This window comes from Larimichthys crocea, chromosome III (genome assembly GCF_000972845.2).
Source record: "Larimichthys crocea isolate SSNF chromosome III, L_crocea_2.0, whole genome shotgun sequence".
Taxonomy (NCBI): Eukaryota; Metazoa; Chordata; class Actinopteri; family Sciaenidae; genus Larimichthys; species Larimichthys crocea.
Genome location: NC_040013.1, coordinates 42,421,145 through 42,439,387, shown reverse-complemented (window position 1 = coordinate 42,439,387; position 18,243 = coordinate 42,421,145). Strand labels below are relative to the sequence as shown.

General features: G+C 40.7%; 1 protein-coding gene across 2 annotated transcripts; it reads right to left on the bottom strand.

Annotated features, from left to right (window-relative positions):
• Positions 1 to 9,081: 9,081 nt before the first annotated feature.
• On the bottom strand, positions 9,082 to 17,466 carry prdm8b (PR domain containing 8b). Of its 2 annotated transcripts, none has more exons than XM_027274089.1 (4): positions 17,442 to 17,466; positions 11,739 to 11,963; positions 10,863 to 11,094; positions 9,082 to 10,628 (listed from the first exon to the last, which is right to left on the bottom strand). In XM_027274089.1, exons 2-4 carry the CDS (start codon positions 11,955 to 11,957, stop codon positions 9,370 to 9,372), a joined length of 1,710 nt encoding a protein of 569 aa, XP_027129890.1. In that variant the 5' UTR covers positions 11,958 to 11,963; positions 17,442 to 17,466; the 3' UTR covers positions 9,082 to 9,369. The 2 variants fall into 2 exon arrangements, with proteins under 2 accessions (XP_027129890.1, XP_010749199.1); XM_010750897.3 differs by lacking the exon at positions 17,442 to 17,466 and adding an exon at positions 14,577 to 14,995.
• Between the last annotated feature and the right edge of the window lie 777 nt (positions 17,467 to 18,243).

The window sequence follows — 18,243 nt, the reverse complement described above, 5'->3', positions numbered from 1 at the left end:
ATAAGTATGAACTCTACAACTATCACAATTAGCATTAAGATTCATATTTATTACTGAATGAATAAAAATAGACATATGTTGGTTTTCTGTCGACTCCCAACTAATCCAAAATTGGGCAAAGACTTGCAGAATGGGTGGAGCTGGCCTGATGCTAGATGAAGCACCAAACAAAAGACATGTTGCTTGTGTCAATATTATTTTAAAAAATCCTCAACCATTTATTTTTATGGGGGTAAGATTGTGGTCCTCTCTGTATCTGCGTGGGTTCTCTCCTGGTAATCCTTCTTCCTCGCACAGTTCAAAGACATGCAGGTTTATAGGTTAATTGCTGACTCTGAATGGATGTTTGTCTCTATGTACTAGCCTTGTGATGAACTGGCGACTTGTTTTGGTGTACCCTGCCTCTTGCCCAATGTCAGCTGGGATCGGTTCCAGCCTCTTCCGACCCTGATAAGGATAAGTGGTTACAAGTTTGTGGTCACTAAATAAAGTTTGTTTTGCTCATAATACTTCTGTGCTTTCACTTACTACATAACATTTTGAAGGCAGGACATAACTTGCTGCTTAAGTAAATTATCTGAATATGTCTTCAACCTCTGAGTGTTACGAAATCTGAAATGACATGTGCTCAGCAGTGTCAAAAAGAAAGTTCCGTCTAGTTTTACCATGCATTTTCTTTGCGGCCTTTGAAGAGATGGTTCTGTGTGTGTGTGTGTGTGTGTGTGTGTGTGCGTGTGTGTGTGCGTGTGTGTGTATGTGTGTGTGTGTGCATGTGTGTGTGTGTTGTTGTGAGCTTAAAGTGGACGGCTGCCTGGTTGTAAATAAGTAAGTTGTCCTTTGCTGTTTTAGCTGTTGGTCCGGAAACACGGGCACACGACAGGCCAACTCTCAACATGAGCCCTGCCTTGCGCTCCGGTCATTACTGTGACTGATAAAGTTGGATTGACTTTCATGACATGAAGACGGGGGTCTGGGGAGGAGATGGGGGGTGGGACAACATGCCTATGAGGCCTCCGAGAAAATTGTATGCTATGGCTGTTATGGAGATGTACTTCAAAAGCAGCAGTGGAATGTGTAACAAAGTAATACGACCATATTTAGAGTCATCAGCTCCTGCTGTGTGAAACACAGTCACTACATCACGGATGTCAAACAGCAGTCGACCTGCTGTAAATACAGAAAGAGTACTCGAGACTGAGATAGACAACATTTCCTTTAACAAAATCATTCAAGGCACAAAACTGAAATGTATGTACAAATTCAGAAAAATATATTTATATACACATAAACACTGAAACATTTCTTTAAAATATTAATTCTGTTTGATTCAGTTCAATCCAATTTTATTTGTATAGTGCCAAATCATATAGAACAGGTCTAGACCTGTTCACTTCCCACCATAAGCAAGCACTCGGTGCCACTGGCAAGGAAAACTTCCTTTAAGAGGCAGAAATGTTGCAGCTCATTGGCAGGCAGCTATCTGCATCGAATTATGAATTATGAAAACATTCGTGGCTTACATTACATCATCAGTTATAAGTTGCTTAAAGGTGCAGTTATTGTTTATCTTTGGTCAGATGTGCATTGTTTTTTATGGGGTTTAGATTATTTGTTATCATTACAAAACATTAAACACTTCAAAGTCAGGCGTTACTGTGCTCATGTCTAACAAAAATTTACATTTATAAATTTAATAATGAAAAATAGCTTTCTAAATGTGCTATAATTGCAATGGTGTATTAATTTAATTAATCACTGACAGCATTTTAATACTATTAAAAATAAAAACATTTAAAATGAACACAAAAGAATATATAAACCTGCATACATTTAAAAATAAGTAAAGGTCCATGGAGTGTGATATACACTTTGTTGAAATGTTACAGAAATGTGTTGATTCAAATTGTTAAGTATGTAGTATGTGATGCTGTTGAATTGTACTGTGACACAGGCTTACTGACAAGTTTCCTATTTTTAGTTTAACCTTGTTATTGTAATATACATGTTATACATATGTTATATACGCTGGCTGATAGTAAAAACAAGAAAGTACGCAGAGTAAGAGCTAAGATTTAAAAAGCAGGAATCAAGAAAAATGACTAAATGATCACAGGTTCACTAACATGGACGACATCGGTTTATTAACTGAGCAGTACAAATGTATACTTTTGGTTTTCAGTTTTTAAGTCAGTTCTATGTCCACGCTCTCCTGTATCAGGCAGTAAGGGGTTTGAGGCCAGGAAACAGGTGTAACCTAAATATCTATCCTCCAGAGTCTTCGCCATCTTCACGATGTAAAGAATCTAAGAGTCATATGTGCCCTGAAGACAGGTAGAGTCCCAGAGGGAGAGACACTTGGTCATAGGCATGTGGAGGCAGAGGGATCATCTCAGAGTGGACATGATGTGTAAATTTGTCCCTGTCAGCGGACCTGTAGATTGAGTGCATTGTGGGTCAGAAATAGTGCAAGTGCACAGAGGACGATGCTGTTTGTATATATTTAGACCTTCAAAAAATAATGACGTGACAGCGATATCCTAATCAGACAGCAGCAGGGGGAGCTGGCCTTGTGTAAACCTCGGATTATGATTTTAAAAGAGATTGTGTTGTGAGCGTAACTGTGTGTGTGAGCAGGGCTGCTGGCCAGGACACTGTGAAATTGATACTTTTGATCTGAACATTTCTTTCACTGCCTTGTTAGCTCGTTGAATCCTCTCTGTGCACATGGCAGCTCTGTTTGGGGCCTGCTCCAATAAGATGATGCTTGCATTGGCACTTTGAGTGTTACAAACATGCTAAACTTTGAGATTTATTGGCAGGTGGTAGATATCTACGGGATAGGTTTTGACTTATAGTTCAGCATTAATTAGATGTGTTGTATGTGACTGAGAGCGACGTTTGCAGTGAGCAGAGGTTTTTGCAGCATACTAGCAAGATATTCCATCCCATTCCAACCAATGCAACTGTATGTTTCCAACGAAACACAATGCTGGTTGCTTTATGTTTTCTATTAAAGGCATACTAAGGGAATGTTCTTAAATAACGTATCCGGCAAGTCAGAGAATGCTGATACCGTACGTCTCAGGAGAATGTCCCTTTGTTTTTCACGTTTGTTTCATTTACAATATCCTCTTGCAGCATTATCAGACTTTGTGATAGTTAAGTGTTGGCTCTAGCAGTGCTTGGTTAAGCTTAATCTTGGTTAAGCAATGTGTTAATTAACATTTAACCAAAACCACAGAGTCAGGGTGGAAACCCCCTAACTGTGGTGTCCCAGTCTTCCCAGTTTTCACCACACCATACTGTAATTAAAAAAACAACTTTGTAATACATAACTGGCACAGGATTGTTTTCGAGGAGGCAAGGGTCATTTATGTGCAAGTGTGTGTGCACGCCTCCTAGGAAGTAATTGTTATAATAGGATTGTTATTGTTGATATAATAAGAATTGTTTTCGATATCTACATATATATATATCCTATATATATATACTGTATATATCCTGTAACACTGTATTAAACATGGACGTAGTATGCATGACGTCACCCACACGTTTCTGAAGAACCGTGGTCCTGCCTCCAACAGCTCCCCACTAATCCATAAATGGGCAAAGACGTAGAACCTGGGTAGAGTTGAAGTCAACAAACCACCTGTAACAGCGCACACCTGTCAGTCAAAAAAGCCACACTTTTAATTTTTCATAACTTTAAGCCTTAATATTATATGAACAGGTCAGTTATATAGGAATTCAGACAGTGGTCATGAAAGGGGAAATTAAGCTATAGAGACCAAAAGGCTGTAAAGCTGGTTTAGAAGAGATACTTTATTAATCCCTCAACGGGGAAAGTAGTTTTTTTTTTCACTTATTTACATGCATTTTAACCCTGAACATGCATGCAGTACAAAGGCTCATAGAGATGCAAATGTGGAGAGAGATGGTGGAGTGATGGGCAGCCCCCCTGAAAAGCGCCCTGCGAGCAGTTGGGAGGGTTCGGTGCCTTGTTCAAGGGCACCTCGGCAGCGCCCAGGAGGTGAACTGGCACCTCTCCAGCTACCAGTCCACCTTCCATATTTTTGGTCCATGCTGGACTTGAACTGGCCACCCTCCCAAGCCAAGTCTCTATGGATTGAGCTACTGCCGCCCCCTAGAGACTGACTTTTTGTTTTTTAATTATTTCTTTGGCCTTTTCAAGCTCTATTTGATAGAGACAGCTGAAGAGTAACAGGAATGCAGGGAGAGAGATGGGGAATGACATGCAGGAAAGAGCCACAGGTCGGATCCGAACCCTGGGCTTCCGCAGCAAGGACTGAGCCTTTGCACATAGGGCGGCTACTCTACCAACTGAGCTAAACACCGCCCTGAGGAACTGCAGTTTTTTTTGCACTACTTCTTTGGTCTTCATGGCACCTCTGGTTTGTTCTATGTTGGATGTTGGTTGACAAACGCCAAATGGCACGATGGTCTACAACACAGCAGATTTGTGTTGCACTTAACTAGAGTTTGAATTTCTTTCTCAAGCTACCTTTGTCATTCCTCACACATCTTTGCTTTATGTGTGAAATTATAAAATGCACGAAGGACACTGGTTTCTCACCATGCAATGCAAGTAGGACATGGAGCTACTACTAGGAACTAGGCAGAAATAAAATGGCTCCTGGAACATCTTGAAGTACTAAATCAAACATTTCTCTCTCTCTCTCTTTGCTAAGTTTTACATCTGCTCAGTTCGAATTGATTGCACTTCTCTGGCACACATCTTGTATCATTTCCTGACTTGTGTATACTTAATTATACTACCGGTATATATATATTAATAGTCTATAGTGTGTATTTTGGACACAGCTCAGGTATCAAAGTTGGTGTAACAATTCTTGAGCCTGTTCTGTACCCAAAAAAGGTCACTGGCTTGAATCCAACGACCACCGTGCATCCTGTCAGAGTGTAGTCCAGAAAGTACTGAATCCATTTGAAGGTTTTTCTACCTGCTTGCTCACTTCCCTGCTCTCTTGTGTCTTGTGACGCGTCAGCTAAATGCCTGAAATGTAAAAATGTAGTGTGACCGGGGCGGAGGGCCAAATGGAAGTGCCAGCTTAGCAGAGATATAAACTGTCCCACGCCGCTCTGTGCTGAGTGATGCAGTGACAAATGTGTCGGGGGGGGAGTCGGGGCACAAAAGGGACGATGACACCAGCAGCAAAGCATGAGGGCACTAAATATCACTGGAGTGTGCGTATGTGTATGTGTCTGTGCCTAAGTGTGTATGTGTGTGTGTGTGCGCGTGTGTGTGTGTGTGGGTGTGTTAGCGATGCTTACCTCGCTGGTTGATCACATGCTTCAGTGGTGAGATTGACCTGTTTGGATTGCTGACATGGGAGGTGTGTGTTGATGTGAGATGAGGTGTAACATGCAGACATGTGCACCGGTGCTGTAATTTATCATCATGTGAGCGTCACCGCGCTGTGCTGTATTCCCCCCTCTCAACCTCAACCTCTTTATGTGGTTTTTATCTCCTGCTAGCATGTCTTACTGTTTTCCCTGTGTGACACAGATCAGATTTAAGGGCTCGGTCCATACAGATTCCAAAAAGCACACATTTACCCCCTAATTATGAGATCTAGATCTAGATATCAATTTTATTTCTCACTATAAATTCCAATTTAAGGTTATTATTGTAATGATACCCTCAATGTTCCACAACATAAAAACACAAACGTCACCTATATATGTATATATGCATATATATGTATGTTTATGTTATGTCCATCAGTTTTATTTATTTCAATTTTTTGTTTCTCAGAATCTTTTTCAGTTTGTCTGCTTGACATGATGACTAAATACTACACTACCCAGGAGCCTCAGCTGCCTTTGTGAATGGCATCATAGCTTCTGAATTTTAGCCAAAATTGTCACATTTATACAAAGTGAGATCTTTCATTTCTCTTCGCTGTTTAATAGAAGCAGAATGTTGATTGGACGACATCACAGTCAGCCGACTGACCAGATTTTTATTTTTTTATTTTTTTTAACACACTTGTTCTTCTTTTGTGTGGATGATTCAACCTGGTGGGTTTCATGTCCATCCGAGTGTTGTGATCTAACACGGTCTATATCCAAAATAAATTCCACTTTGCTGTTCAGTGCTACGGAGGTGAATGTCATGTCATCTCTTTAACACTGACTAACACCTGAAGAAAACAGAGCTGTTGACAATAAATTCTAAGGATTAGCCTGAGCAATAGGTCATTTATTGGGAAAAAAGAAAACCTTGTTGTTAAGCTTTTCCAAAGTATTATTTGATTTTCTAAAATTCTTTTCGGGTATCATATAACTTCTATGACTTAAATCAAAACTATCTGCGTGGTAAGAAGGATAGATTAAGCAGTTTTGAAATGTGGCCTTGTAAGTTTACTTCAAACACATTTAGTTAATTGTGAATATATTGACTTTTTCATTTGCATTTTCATATGAGGATCATTTTATGGATTGTAAATTCTTCAGAATGATATCAAAATAAAAGATCAAAGTTCACTCTTTGCCTTGTAAATAATAATAATGTTCACAAAACAATCCCAACTCAAGGTCCACTTGAGTGGAAGGAGTAACTGATGAATACCATGTGATATGACTGAAAGCTTTTATGTAGAACTTTAGTTGGGATTGTTTTTGTCAAACACTAACATCAAAAATGAAAGTGAACTGTGTCTGCAAACCACCTGAGCACAACTTTAAACCTTTTAAAGGCTTAACAGCTGAAATCAGCCAAGAAACCGCAAACGTGACCTTTGACCGCTTGCTTGCCTTTCAATAGATTTGATGATTGATTTATTTTTCATGTCCACTTTGAGTAAGAGCTTGCCTGACATTACTCAGAACCAATTGCACAATGCATTCAGGACACCATTTCTGCTGCATTTATAAAACTTTTAATAAATATTTATATTTCTGTGTCTGTGGGGCATGAAGATGAGTTAAAATTTACTTTATAATCATTTATGATGGTTCTAAGTAGCTTGTATCAAAATATACCAAGGCATATTATTTTAGGAAATGTGTGTATTTATATATTAATAGCACTGTTTTGTCTGATTTCTTGTTTAAAATAAATGATGTGAGTTTGTATTTTTGTGGATTAGCATAAAGAGTGGCAAGAAAAGGTGAAGAAATTAGAAATCACTCATTTCAAATTTGCTCACATCTTCAGTTACAAAGCTAAAAATACATAAATCATAAGTCAGTTCATCACTGTGCGTGTAGTGTGTGATTTTCTTTTTTCAATTTTCTTTGTGACAGAAAAAAAAACATGTATGTCTACATTTGTTTTTATTTACAATTAACATATTGGATTACTTTTCCTTTGAGGATTATAAAATATAAATATTTCAATTCACATCATCAAAATGAATGTGATTAGCCATATGCTGATTTTAATGACGAAGTAGCTTGTATAAAAATATACCCCTGTTATATTTGAATACATTGTATTTTTAGGCCTTAGTGTACATATTTATAATATCATGTCCGGCTTTTTTTTTATTATTATTAAACTGTAAAATCTCTCCCACCTACTATAACACGATCTCTTCCAGTGTAGTTTACACGTCGACCACTTGGTGGCGCTGTTGAACTATTTTCCACATTTCATTGCTTTCTGTCCTGAAACGTTCTCCAGCCGTCAGCATTGATCCTTATTTCTTTCTTTAATCATTAAATTACAATGTATTAACAGCAGTAGGCTAAATTGTGATTCTTGATTCACAGACATGTGAACACACTTTTATAATTCTGTGTTCTTTAAAGAACAAAACAAAACAAAACAAACAAAAAATTCCAGATTGCAAATCTGTTTTTTCAGTTTGTTACCTGTCTCATGACTTGAGCTGAAAGCTTTTTCAAATGAAGCTCATACCCAGCTGGTCGATCGTTGATATTTATATTTATCACAGCTTCTATACAGGTCAGAGATATCGCTGGTTAGAATTTATGAAGCATTTCTATAAAGTGGAAAGACTACTGAATAATTGTTTTCCGAGAGACCTGAGCTTGAATTTGTATGACCACTTCGGTCTGCACGCAAAGTGAATGTAATTTTAGGAAAGAAAATTTACCAAAATATCAATTATAAATACCGGCCTGCTACGTGTATTTTATTCTGATAATGAAACCACCAATAATGTTCCACTTGTTAGCCGACAATCTTTGTCACAGAAACTGAAGAAGAAATCATTCTCTCGTCATTTTCACTCTTTTATTCCGAATAAACAGGCAGCGACCTCTCTGGGAAAAGTTCATAGTTTTGGGTTTAACGATAATGATTAGAATAATAATAACTATAAACGCGACATCCGGTGTTCGTGCTTTTATTCTAGTGCTTTTAATATGGGAAATTAACAGGAAACATTAACTATATAAAACATAAATTCTCTTTTAATATTGTTTTTAATTGTATTTGCTTTTATTGGCACTGTATATACAATGTGGATATTGAATTTAAGATTGATAGATTGGTTCAATATGAAATGTAATTAAAGAAAAAACATCAAATATAAATTTTGGGTAAAAAAAATATGATATCTGGGTTTCATACACTTTTTATATCAATAGAAATATAATGTTGATCTTGTTTTAGGAATGCAAAATGAAGAACAATTGTATCGATAATCAGGAAATCATATTTTGGTTGCGGTTTTAAAAAAAAGAAGAGAAAATCCAGGAAGGCCACAGTTGAAAATAAAGCTATTTTATTGTCAATGCATTCAACATGATTAGATAAACTATCAAGTAGTAAATTTCCGCAAAAGGAAGAAACACTGAAACTATTCCCCACTGACACAAAATATTACACTTTGTATTTCAAATGAAACAAATTATTTACATTGTAATGTATAGACTGCATCTTAAATCAATATCATTTAATATTACATGCACTCTGAAATATAGTCTGACATAATATCCCCAATTTGTGTCCGTATTCATCATAGACATGAAAAAACTTGCTTGGTTGTAAACCATGACGTGACTACATTTGTATTTCTTCTCTATATTTGCATTTATATGATATAAAATACAACTTACTGTACATTTACACATATTTCAATCTTCCCTTATTCTCAAACTTTTAAGTGCTTCATAAATAGATTCATTTTCAAGTCGAAACGCATTTGCATACACCCAAAACATGACATTTTGTACAGGGGAGCAAAAGTCAACAGACCAAAAAGGAATTAGAAGATAATAGTCCAAAGTGAAAACAAGTGCAAGGGGTTTCTGTGTATTTTTAGGTGGCCTATCTCCAGTCCGACTGCTTAAATCCAAGCAGGGTCATACGTCCTCCTTGTTAAAAAAAGTCCCTCCCTTTTTAGTCTGTAAAAGTCAGTTATGGGAGGTCATGTGACGTGACAGGTGATGCCGCTCCCGGAAGGACTCGTTGCAAATGGGGCACTTGAGTTTCTCTTCACGCCGCCTCTTGACCAGAGGCTCCATGGCGTACTCCTTTTTGTGGTGGGATCGCATGTGGTAAACCAAGTCCGAAGTCATGCGGAAGGAGGCGTTACATTTAGCACACCAGTTCTGGGCCGGCAGACACAGAGAGGTGAAGGATGGTGGCAGGAGGGTGAGTGCAGAGGGCATCTGAAGCTGAATAGGCCCGGAGTTCTTGGGCCAGAAGGCAGTGGCATAGACAAAGGGGTTCTGCTTGGCCATGCCGCCCGGCACAGGACAGTTGGCGCCCAGTTCTGCTCCCTGTAATTTGGCAGCAAGGTGGTCAGCTTGGTAGAGTCTGCTGGAGGAGATGGTGTCACCCACTGCTGGGTGGCAGTCCAGCAGCTTGGGTGGCATCACCAACGGTGAGATCTGGGAGAAGGAGGAGCGAGACGGCTGGCTAAAAGCACTCTTTCTCTCTCCGCCACTGCCACCTTGTTGGCTGACAGAGGTGAAAGCGCTGCCCATTGGTGAAGTTTGGGGTGGCTGGGTCTCTGACAGCACCTGCCTGATGTTGAGGTGCTTCTCTGATGGATTGCTGCTGGGACGACCACCATCTTTGTTTTCAGAGTTGGAGCTCTGGAGGTTTTTGTTGCCGCTGTGGTGTTTGAGGTTCTGGGTTAACTTCTTGACCTCGGTGAAGGCGCTGCGCTTGCCCTCACTAAGCTGTGTGGAGCCCTGCGGGGAAAAGGACCTGTGGTTCTCCTCCAAGCCGTACGCTCCTCTGTAGTTCTGTGCAGACGTTGCAAGCTCATCTTTAGACTTGGATTGTGGAAGGCCGGTCCCTCGGCACTCCCTGTCTTCTATTTCTGAGAACTTCCGCTTCCCAGAGCTCTCGCTGCAGATCTCAGCCTCCTTATCACTCGGCGGGCTGGTGCGGTTGTTCTCTAGATCCCTGGCCAGGTTATGAAAGTCTGTAGAGGGTTTGTTGCTGTCCTGAGGGCTGCTGAAGCCCTCAGAGCGGCCCAGCTTTGGGCTGGTCCTGGTCGGGGTTGTGTTTGGTCGCTCAGTGCTGCTCTCTTTGCTAGGCTCCTCATCGGCTCCCGTGATGCTCTGCAATCTTTTTGTGCAACGGAACCGAAGGTGGGCCAAGAATGGGAACTCAAACTGGAACCTCTGGCTGCAGTCTGGGCATGAGTGGTGAGACGAACCTGTGGAGAAGAGGGACGGGAATTAGTTCTGACTAAAAGACTATTCTAAAGTTGTCCTACTTGAGTGTGGTGACTTATAATAATGCATTAATAGTGCCAATTTGTTCTTAAACCATGATTAGTCCATGAAATAAAATAAAGACCCTATAGAACAAATGACATTATTTTGGTGGTTGAAACATGGACTCAGCATGGGCTACAACACAGGTCAGGATACTATTTCAGTTGACTTACCTTTGCTCTTGGCAGGAGCTCTGTTGGAGCTGAGCAGCAGCAGGTCAATGAGGTCTTTGCCGTACCAGACCAGCAGCTCCTCGTCCTTCTCGATCCGGCGGAGCGAGCGGTAGAAGAGCTGGCCGTTCTTCACATAGGCCTCCAGGTTCTGTTCCTCTTTGTCCCGGGCGGATTGGACGAGCCGCAGCCACATCAGGCCCTCTGAGGTGCTGTTGGCTGCTGAGGTGTCCACCTGTACATCACATACACACACCGAGTTATTACTTCAGTGCAGAACTTCATTCACTTTCAGGCAAATATCATACCTCAAAATCTTATTTAAGGAAACGTAGACACTGCAAATAAGGACATAAAATGTCTCCTTCAGACCAAATATTTATTTCTACAAACAAATCTTAAAACATCTTGAAAGAAAGCAGTATGACACATCTCATTATTTCATTATTTCAGTATTACTATGACTGTTTTTAAATATATGGCAACAAAATGATCTGAAATGGATGAGTAGATTCTTCTCTTCTTGACTAAATAACAGATTAAATAGGAGGGAGGGATTTTTGTTGCTGTCAATTAAGATCTACCAACATGACATTAGTGTAGTATTGCTGTTTATGCATTTTTTATTTCAGCTTCTTGCATGTTGCTTTGCAAATTATGTAAAAGAATCTGTAAAAATATATGTATTATATTTGGAGCTGATCAGCTAAAAAAAACACATTTAAAAATGGATTTTGAAAGGCCTGTTAGGTGGTAACTGGTAGAATTGGTATTTGGATATTTAAATATTAAAATAATAGGCTAATTTTAAATAGATGAAAAAAATACTGAAGTTTGTATTAAAAGAGTTAAAAAAAATAATAAAAGAGACCGACTTACCCTGAAGATGTAGGGTGCTGTGCGTTTGTCGGTGGATTTCAGAGCTATGAAGGCGATGCTGTCATACAGCGACGTGTGGCTCAACACACAAGGCCCGAAAATGGCGTTTTCTGGGATGTCACACGTCGTGTAGACGCTTGTAAAAATGTCCGTCAGACACTGCTGGACCGCTTTGGCGTCGCCATCCCACACCAACTTCTGAGAGCTGGACTCCTCCATTTCACACTGCAGAGACGGGGGAAGGAGGAAACATCAGAGATGTAACAAGAAAAACAGCCAACACAGCAATTCAGTCATATTCAAATATTTGATTTTAATATTTGATTTCCTCAAAACATTTTATCACCCGGAAAAAAAAAAGCTTAAACATGTGTAGTGGGTTTACCCTCCAATGTCCCTGCTGATAGGAAATAAATCTCTTCCTAGACAGATTGGCTAAACCAGCTGTCAAGGGCGTCATTTGGGGCCCATTTCTTTTTTCTATCCTTTTTCTTTTTTTTTTTTTTTTTTTTTGGACAGGCTTTTCTAATTAATTCAAACCCGGTAATAAGTTCATGACGGCATCACCTCCAGCATCCTGATGGTATAGTTTATAACAAATAAAAAAAAAAACAGAATATTAATTCAAACCACTATTATTATGATGATGATTATTATTCTGATTATTATTTTTATTATTTTTCTATATTAATATTCCACATGTTTAAGAAATATATTAAAACTTTTATTGAGATTATTTTAGATGAACGTGTGATTATGACAATTTGCCTGTCTGTCTTTTTTTGTGAGTATTAACATTAATATTCATATTATTAAGCATATCTTGTTTGTGCTGCTGTAAATTGATTGGCAACATTAAAAAAATAAAAAAATTCCTAAAGTGACTTGTAAAGTATCTGTGATCCGCATGAGCGATTTATAACTGCTATACCGCGTTTCGTGGTTTTATTATGAGCTCGTATATTCTATAAATGTAATATTCCTTTAATATGAAGAGTTTACAGGTTCGCTGTGACATGTTTATTTGTCGTCAGAGCAGGTTCTATCTCCCTGATAAATAAAAAGGGGGGAAAAAAAGAGGAAAATTTCAAAGGAGCCGGTGGATTGTCCGTGCATGTCCAATGAAGAGAGCATGTCCAATGGGTTTCAAGTGGACTGTCAAAGTCAGTGATTTCATGTCAGCCAACCTTTCTCTGCTTTCTACAAGCGGCAGCGTATGCCGCCTCATTACCATAATCCACCACGTTCCCCTCTGAGACTGTAATTAAAGCAGCACGACCAGTTAATTATTTCTTTTCTCCCTTTTCTAACCTCTGAATGTGTGTGTTTGGACGGCTGCGGCTCTTTCCCTCTCCCCACTCCTCCCTCTGTCGTTAAATAAGCGACAGCAGAAAGCGTGCGCGGAAACCTGCACCTGATACACACTTGTTCAGCCGTAAATTAGACTCACCGGACACTCGAATATCATGAAAAATAATAGAATAAAAATAAAGGCTTTCAGCACCGACAGAAATCTCTGCTCTGAACGCGAAATAAAAGTAGGCCTACTACTTAAAAACAGTCTAAAAACTGAAATAATCTGATTCTAGTCTATACCGTGGATTGGATTATTGCTGCATCAAATATTTCCCACACTGAACATTAGAAAATAATAATTCATAACTCTTTACTGTTGCTTTTCATGGCCTATGACACGTGTATTGTGTGGCCACTGCGCGATTCATTTTGATGTTTAAACCTCACCACGTACCACTCGAACAACTTCCACCGTGACACACAGCTTGTGCAATAAAAAGTAACCCACTCATTATAAAAAAAAAAAAAATATTGAAATAAAGAAATCCACAGTTGGACTAAAAGTTTTTGGACCAAGTGCGCATAATAGAGAACCAACCGGCATGTGCGCGTCTAAGCGATCCAGTTCAGAATTAAATAGACCGATATTAATAACTGCACTCATAAGAATGATGACTATGAAGATGAGCTGTGTCTGTCTTCTATAAGCCCAGAATATCGTCTGTTTTATGGCTCCACACGCAGAGAAAGCGAGGCTCTCTGATTCTGCTTCTTTTTTTTAAATTTATTTCTGATTCGTTAAACAAAAAAGGGAAAATATGAATAAATTAGGTTTGAATTAAAAGCCTGTTTTTAATCACGCTTATTTCGATCATTTTAAAGCATCCTAAGAGGTCCAACAACAACAACAGGAACGTCCTCTGTAAGAACATTACATTTTGCGCACGGTGAAATGGAGAGCCTTTCCAAAGTGGCTCTTAAAGCTGCGCAGCGAGCAGGAAAGATTTTGTTTCCGGTACCATACAGAACCCAGCGAGCAGGAAAGATTTTGTTTCCGGTACCATACAGAACCCCTTTTATGTTCAGATGAACAGAAACACTCAGCTCAAAAGAAAATATTCAGTGAATGATACATGGCACTGGTCAAGCTCAAATAAGGGGGGGGGGGGAAGAGATAAAGAGCGAAATGTTTGCGCGTCCATAAACTGGAGGAAAGCAGCCACCCTCATAGTCAAACCACTGCGGGGTGGGGTGGGGTAGGGGGTTGAGCGGAGATGGAGGAGGGTGGGTGGTGGTGGGGGGGTGGAGGGGTGTTTAACCCATCTGCTAAAGCCGTGCCAGGCTCAAAACTGTCCTAAATCATGGCTGTGACTGAATTGCGGGTTTTGTCCGCGGCACATCTGCGTTTCGTGTTTTTCTTTTCTTTTCTTTCTGCGCCTGCAGGACGCGCAAAAAACAAACCAAGGAATCGTCCCCCTGTCCTCCTCTAAAAAAAAAAACTATCCAAACCACAAACACAGCCTTTGCATTTCACAAACCTACCTTTCCAGTCGATGAGGAGGAACAATAATCCACAAATGAATTGCGAGCGATGCTGCGAATCAAAACCGGTTTGCACCCCCCCCGGGAGGGAAAAAAGCCCCGAAAACAAGCAGGGGGATGCGGTGGCGGTGATGGAGGTGATGGAGATGGTGATGCGCTCCCGGTCTGGTCCGTAGTGTCAGTACATTTCCCCCCCGGTGTGGTGAAAGTGACAGTGCCGCTGCCGCTGCTGCTGCTGCTGCTGCTGCTGCAGATACTCGCCGACACTGGAAGTGACCGGGTGGGGTAGAGAGAGCTGGACGGATAAAGGGAGACAGAAAGAGAGAGAGAGAGAGCGAGAGAGGGAGAGAGAGAGAGAGAGAGAGGCGTGCAGATGGGGCCCGATGCTCTGGCTGACTGGCACACCGACACACACTTTTTGTTTGCGGCACATAATCTACCCAATGAGGCGTGTCACTCTCCGTCTCCTCCCTTTAACTCTTCACTGGCCGACTGTCATTTGATGCGATTTATGGATGAGTAGACCCCCCCTCCCAACACACACACACACACACACACACACACACACACACACACACACACACACACACATTATTATTGTAATTCTAATGACAATAGTTGGTGGTTGTATTAGAATAAAGTGGTATTTAAGGAGTCTGATGTGTGGGGGGAAGAAATGAATTTTAAGTGAAATTTCAGCTGGATGAGAGTCAAAATACATTGTCCCTAGTCTATTATCATTATTGTTCTATTTATCATCACAATAAAGTGACAATCAAGATGTATTTACATGTATGTTAATGAACTTTGTGGCTTTAACGCGCCTCTGAAGTGCTTCTTGGAGCATGAAGCACCGGAGCACCGTGAGCTCTCTCCGCCGCCACCCCGCAGTGCCAGCCAGCTGTACGCGCGTCCAGAGCGGCTCTGCACCGGGATAGTCTCCCCGCGGAGACACCGCTCTTTGCAGCTTCTGTCTGTACTGTGTTCATGCTCATTTAGGGGGCGCCAGTGTATAATTTGCATTGAGTGAGTGAGCTGCTATTTTGATGGAAATGAGAGGAAAGCATCGGGTCAGGTGGAGCACTGATGTTGGTACTTTTTTTTTATCCTGTCCTTGGGAGGAGGCATTTAGACTGAAATGTGTTTAAAATGCAGCCCTGTTAGGCCTGACATGACTAACTTAACTTTATGCTTAATTACATTTCTGTTGAGCTTAACATTCATGCAATAGCTTTGTAAATTACAAATCATTTTAAAAGACTAAAGAGTAAGAATGACCAGATGTTATCAGCTGTTCACAGAAACAGATCATGGTAAACTGGAATAAGAGGCTCTCTAATATACATCATGACTGACCACAAATGTCGTTTGAGTCAAGAAACAATAAGAAGACTTTTAAAAAGCAAAGATTTATAGGCCTAGATTTTCTGGCCTTATAGGCCTGCATCCATTCTTTATTGACAGTTGGCAAATAACTAGAATACCAGGACTTAAAATAAAATCAATGATATCATCAACATCTCCATTCTCAAACTGCCTTAAATGTATAACCATTGATGTAGTGTTTACCTCCCTGTATTAGAGCAGAGTGTAAAATGAACTGAAAAAAACCCAGAATAAATTACTTCCAATTTTTTTTTAATGAATTATTATAACTAAACATATTTTTTAACATGACTGTTCATCCGAGTGGACTTAATATGTCAAGTGTGTTGGATAGAAACACAAAAAAAAAAAAGGAAAAGTGGCAGAACATTAGGAGCTCTGAGTTCTGTGTTTTTTCCTGGATAAATGCATTCTGTAGAGATAAATGTTCATTTGATATAAGACTTGCGGTGTAATACGTGACCTAAGAGGTCAAAGGTCACAGTCAACTACAGAAGAGTAACCCCTAGAATGTGGATGCTGACAGTGACCTGCACCTCAGAGGGCTGAGGGCCAAACTGCTGCACCTCAAACGTTTGCGCATAATAGAGAACCAACCGGCATGTGCGGTCTAAGCGTTCCAATTCAGAATTAAAAGACCGATATTAATAACTGCACTCATAAGAATGATGACTATAAAGATGAGCTGTGTCTGTCTTCATAAGCCAGAATATCGCTGTTTTATGGCTCCACACGCAGAGAAAGCGAGGCTCTCTGATCTGCTTCTTTTTTTTAATTTATTTCTGATCGTTAAACAAAAAAGGGAAAATATGAATAAATTAGGTTTGAATAAAAGCCTGTTTTTAATCACCTTATTTCGATCATTTTAAAGCATCCTAGAGGTCCAACAACAACAACAGGAACGTCCTCTGTAAGAACATTACATTTTGGCGACGGGTGAAATGGAGAGCCTTCCCAAAGTGGCTCTTAAAGCTGCGCAGCGAGCAGGAAAGATTTGTTTCCGGTACCATACAGAACCCCCTTTGTCAGAGAAACAGAAACACTCAGCTCAAAGAAAATATTCACTGAATGATACATGGCACTGGTCAAGCTCAAATAAGGGGGGGGAAGAGATAAAGAGCGAAATGTTTGCGCGTCCATAAACTGGAGGAAAGCAGCCACCTCATAGTCAAACCACTGCGGGTGGGGTGGGGTAGGGGGGTGAGCGGAGATGGAGGAGGGTGGGGGGGGGGATGGAGGGGTGTTTAACCCATCTGCTAAAGCGCGCGCAGGCTCAAAACTGTCCTAATCATGGCTGTGACTGAATTGCGGGTTTTTGTCCGCGGCACATCTGCGTTTCGTGTTTTTCTTTTCTTTTCTTTTATTTCTGCGCCTGCAGGACGCGCAAAAAACAAACCAAGGAATCGTCCCCTGTCCTCCTCTAAAAAAAAAAAAAAAAACATCCAAACCAAAACACCAGCCTTGCATTCACAAACCTACCTTTCCAGTCGATGAGGAGGAACAATAATCCCACAATGAATTGCGAGCGATGCTGCGAATCAAAACCGGTTTGCACCCCCCCGGGAGGGAAAAAAGCCCCGAAAACAGCAGGGGGATGCGGTGGCGGTGATGGAGGTGATGGAGATGGTGATGCGCTCCCGGTCTGGTCCGTAGTGTCAGTACATTCCCCCCGGTTTGGTGAAAGTGACAGTGCCGCGCCGCTGCTGCTGCTGCTGCTGCTGCTGCTGCTGCAGATACTCGCCGACACTGGAAGTGACCGGGTGGGGTAGAGAGAGCTGGACGATAAAGGAGACAGAGAAGAGAGAGAGAGCGAGAGGAGAGAGAGAGAGGGAGAAAGAGGCGTGCAGATGGGGCCCGATGCTCTGGCTGACTGGCACACGACACACACACTTTTTGTTTGCGGCACATATATCTACCCAATGAGGCGTGTCACTCTCCGTCTCCTCCCTTAACTCTTCACTGGCCGACTGTCATTTGATGCGATTTATGGATGAGTAAGACCCCCCCCCTCCCAACCACACACACACCCACACACACACACCACACACACACACACACACACACACACACACTATTTATTGTAATTCTAAGACAATAGTTGGTGGTTGATTAGAATAAAGTGGTATTTAAGGAGTTGATGTGTGGGGGGAAGAAATGAATTTAAGTGAAATTTCAGCTGGATGAGAGTCAAAATACATTGTCCCTAGTCTATTATTATATGTTATATTTATCATCACAATAAAGTGACAATCAAGATGTATTTACATGTATGTTAATGAAC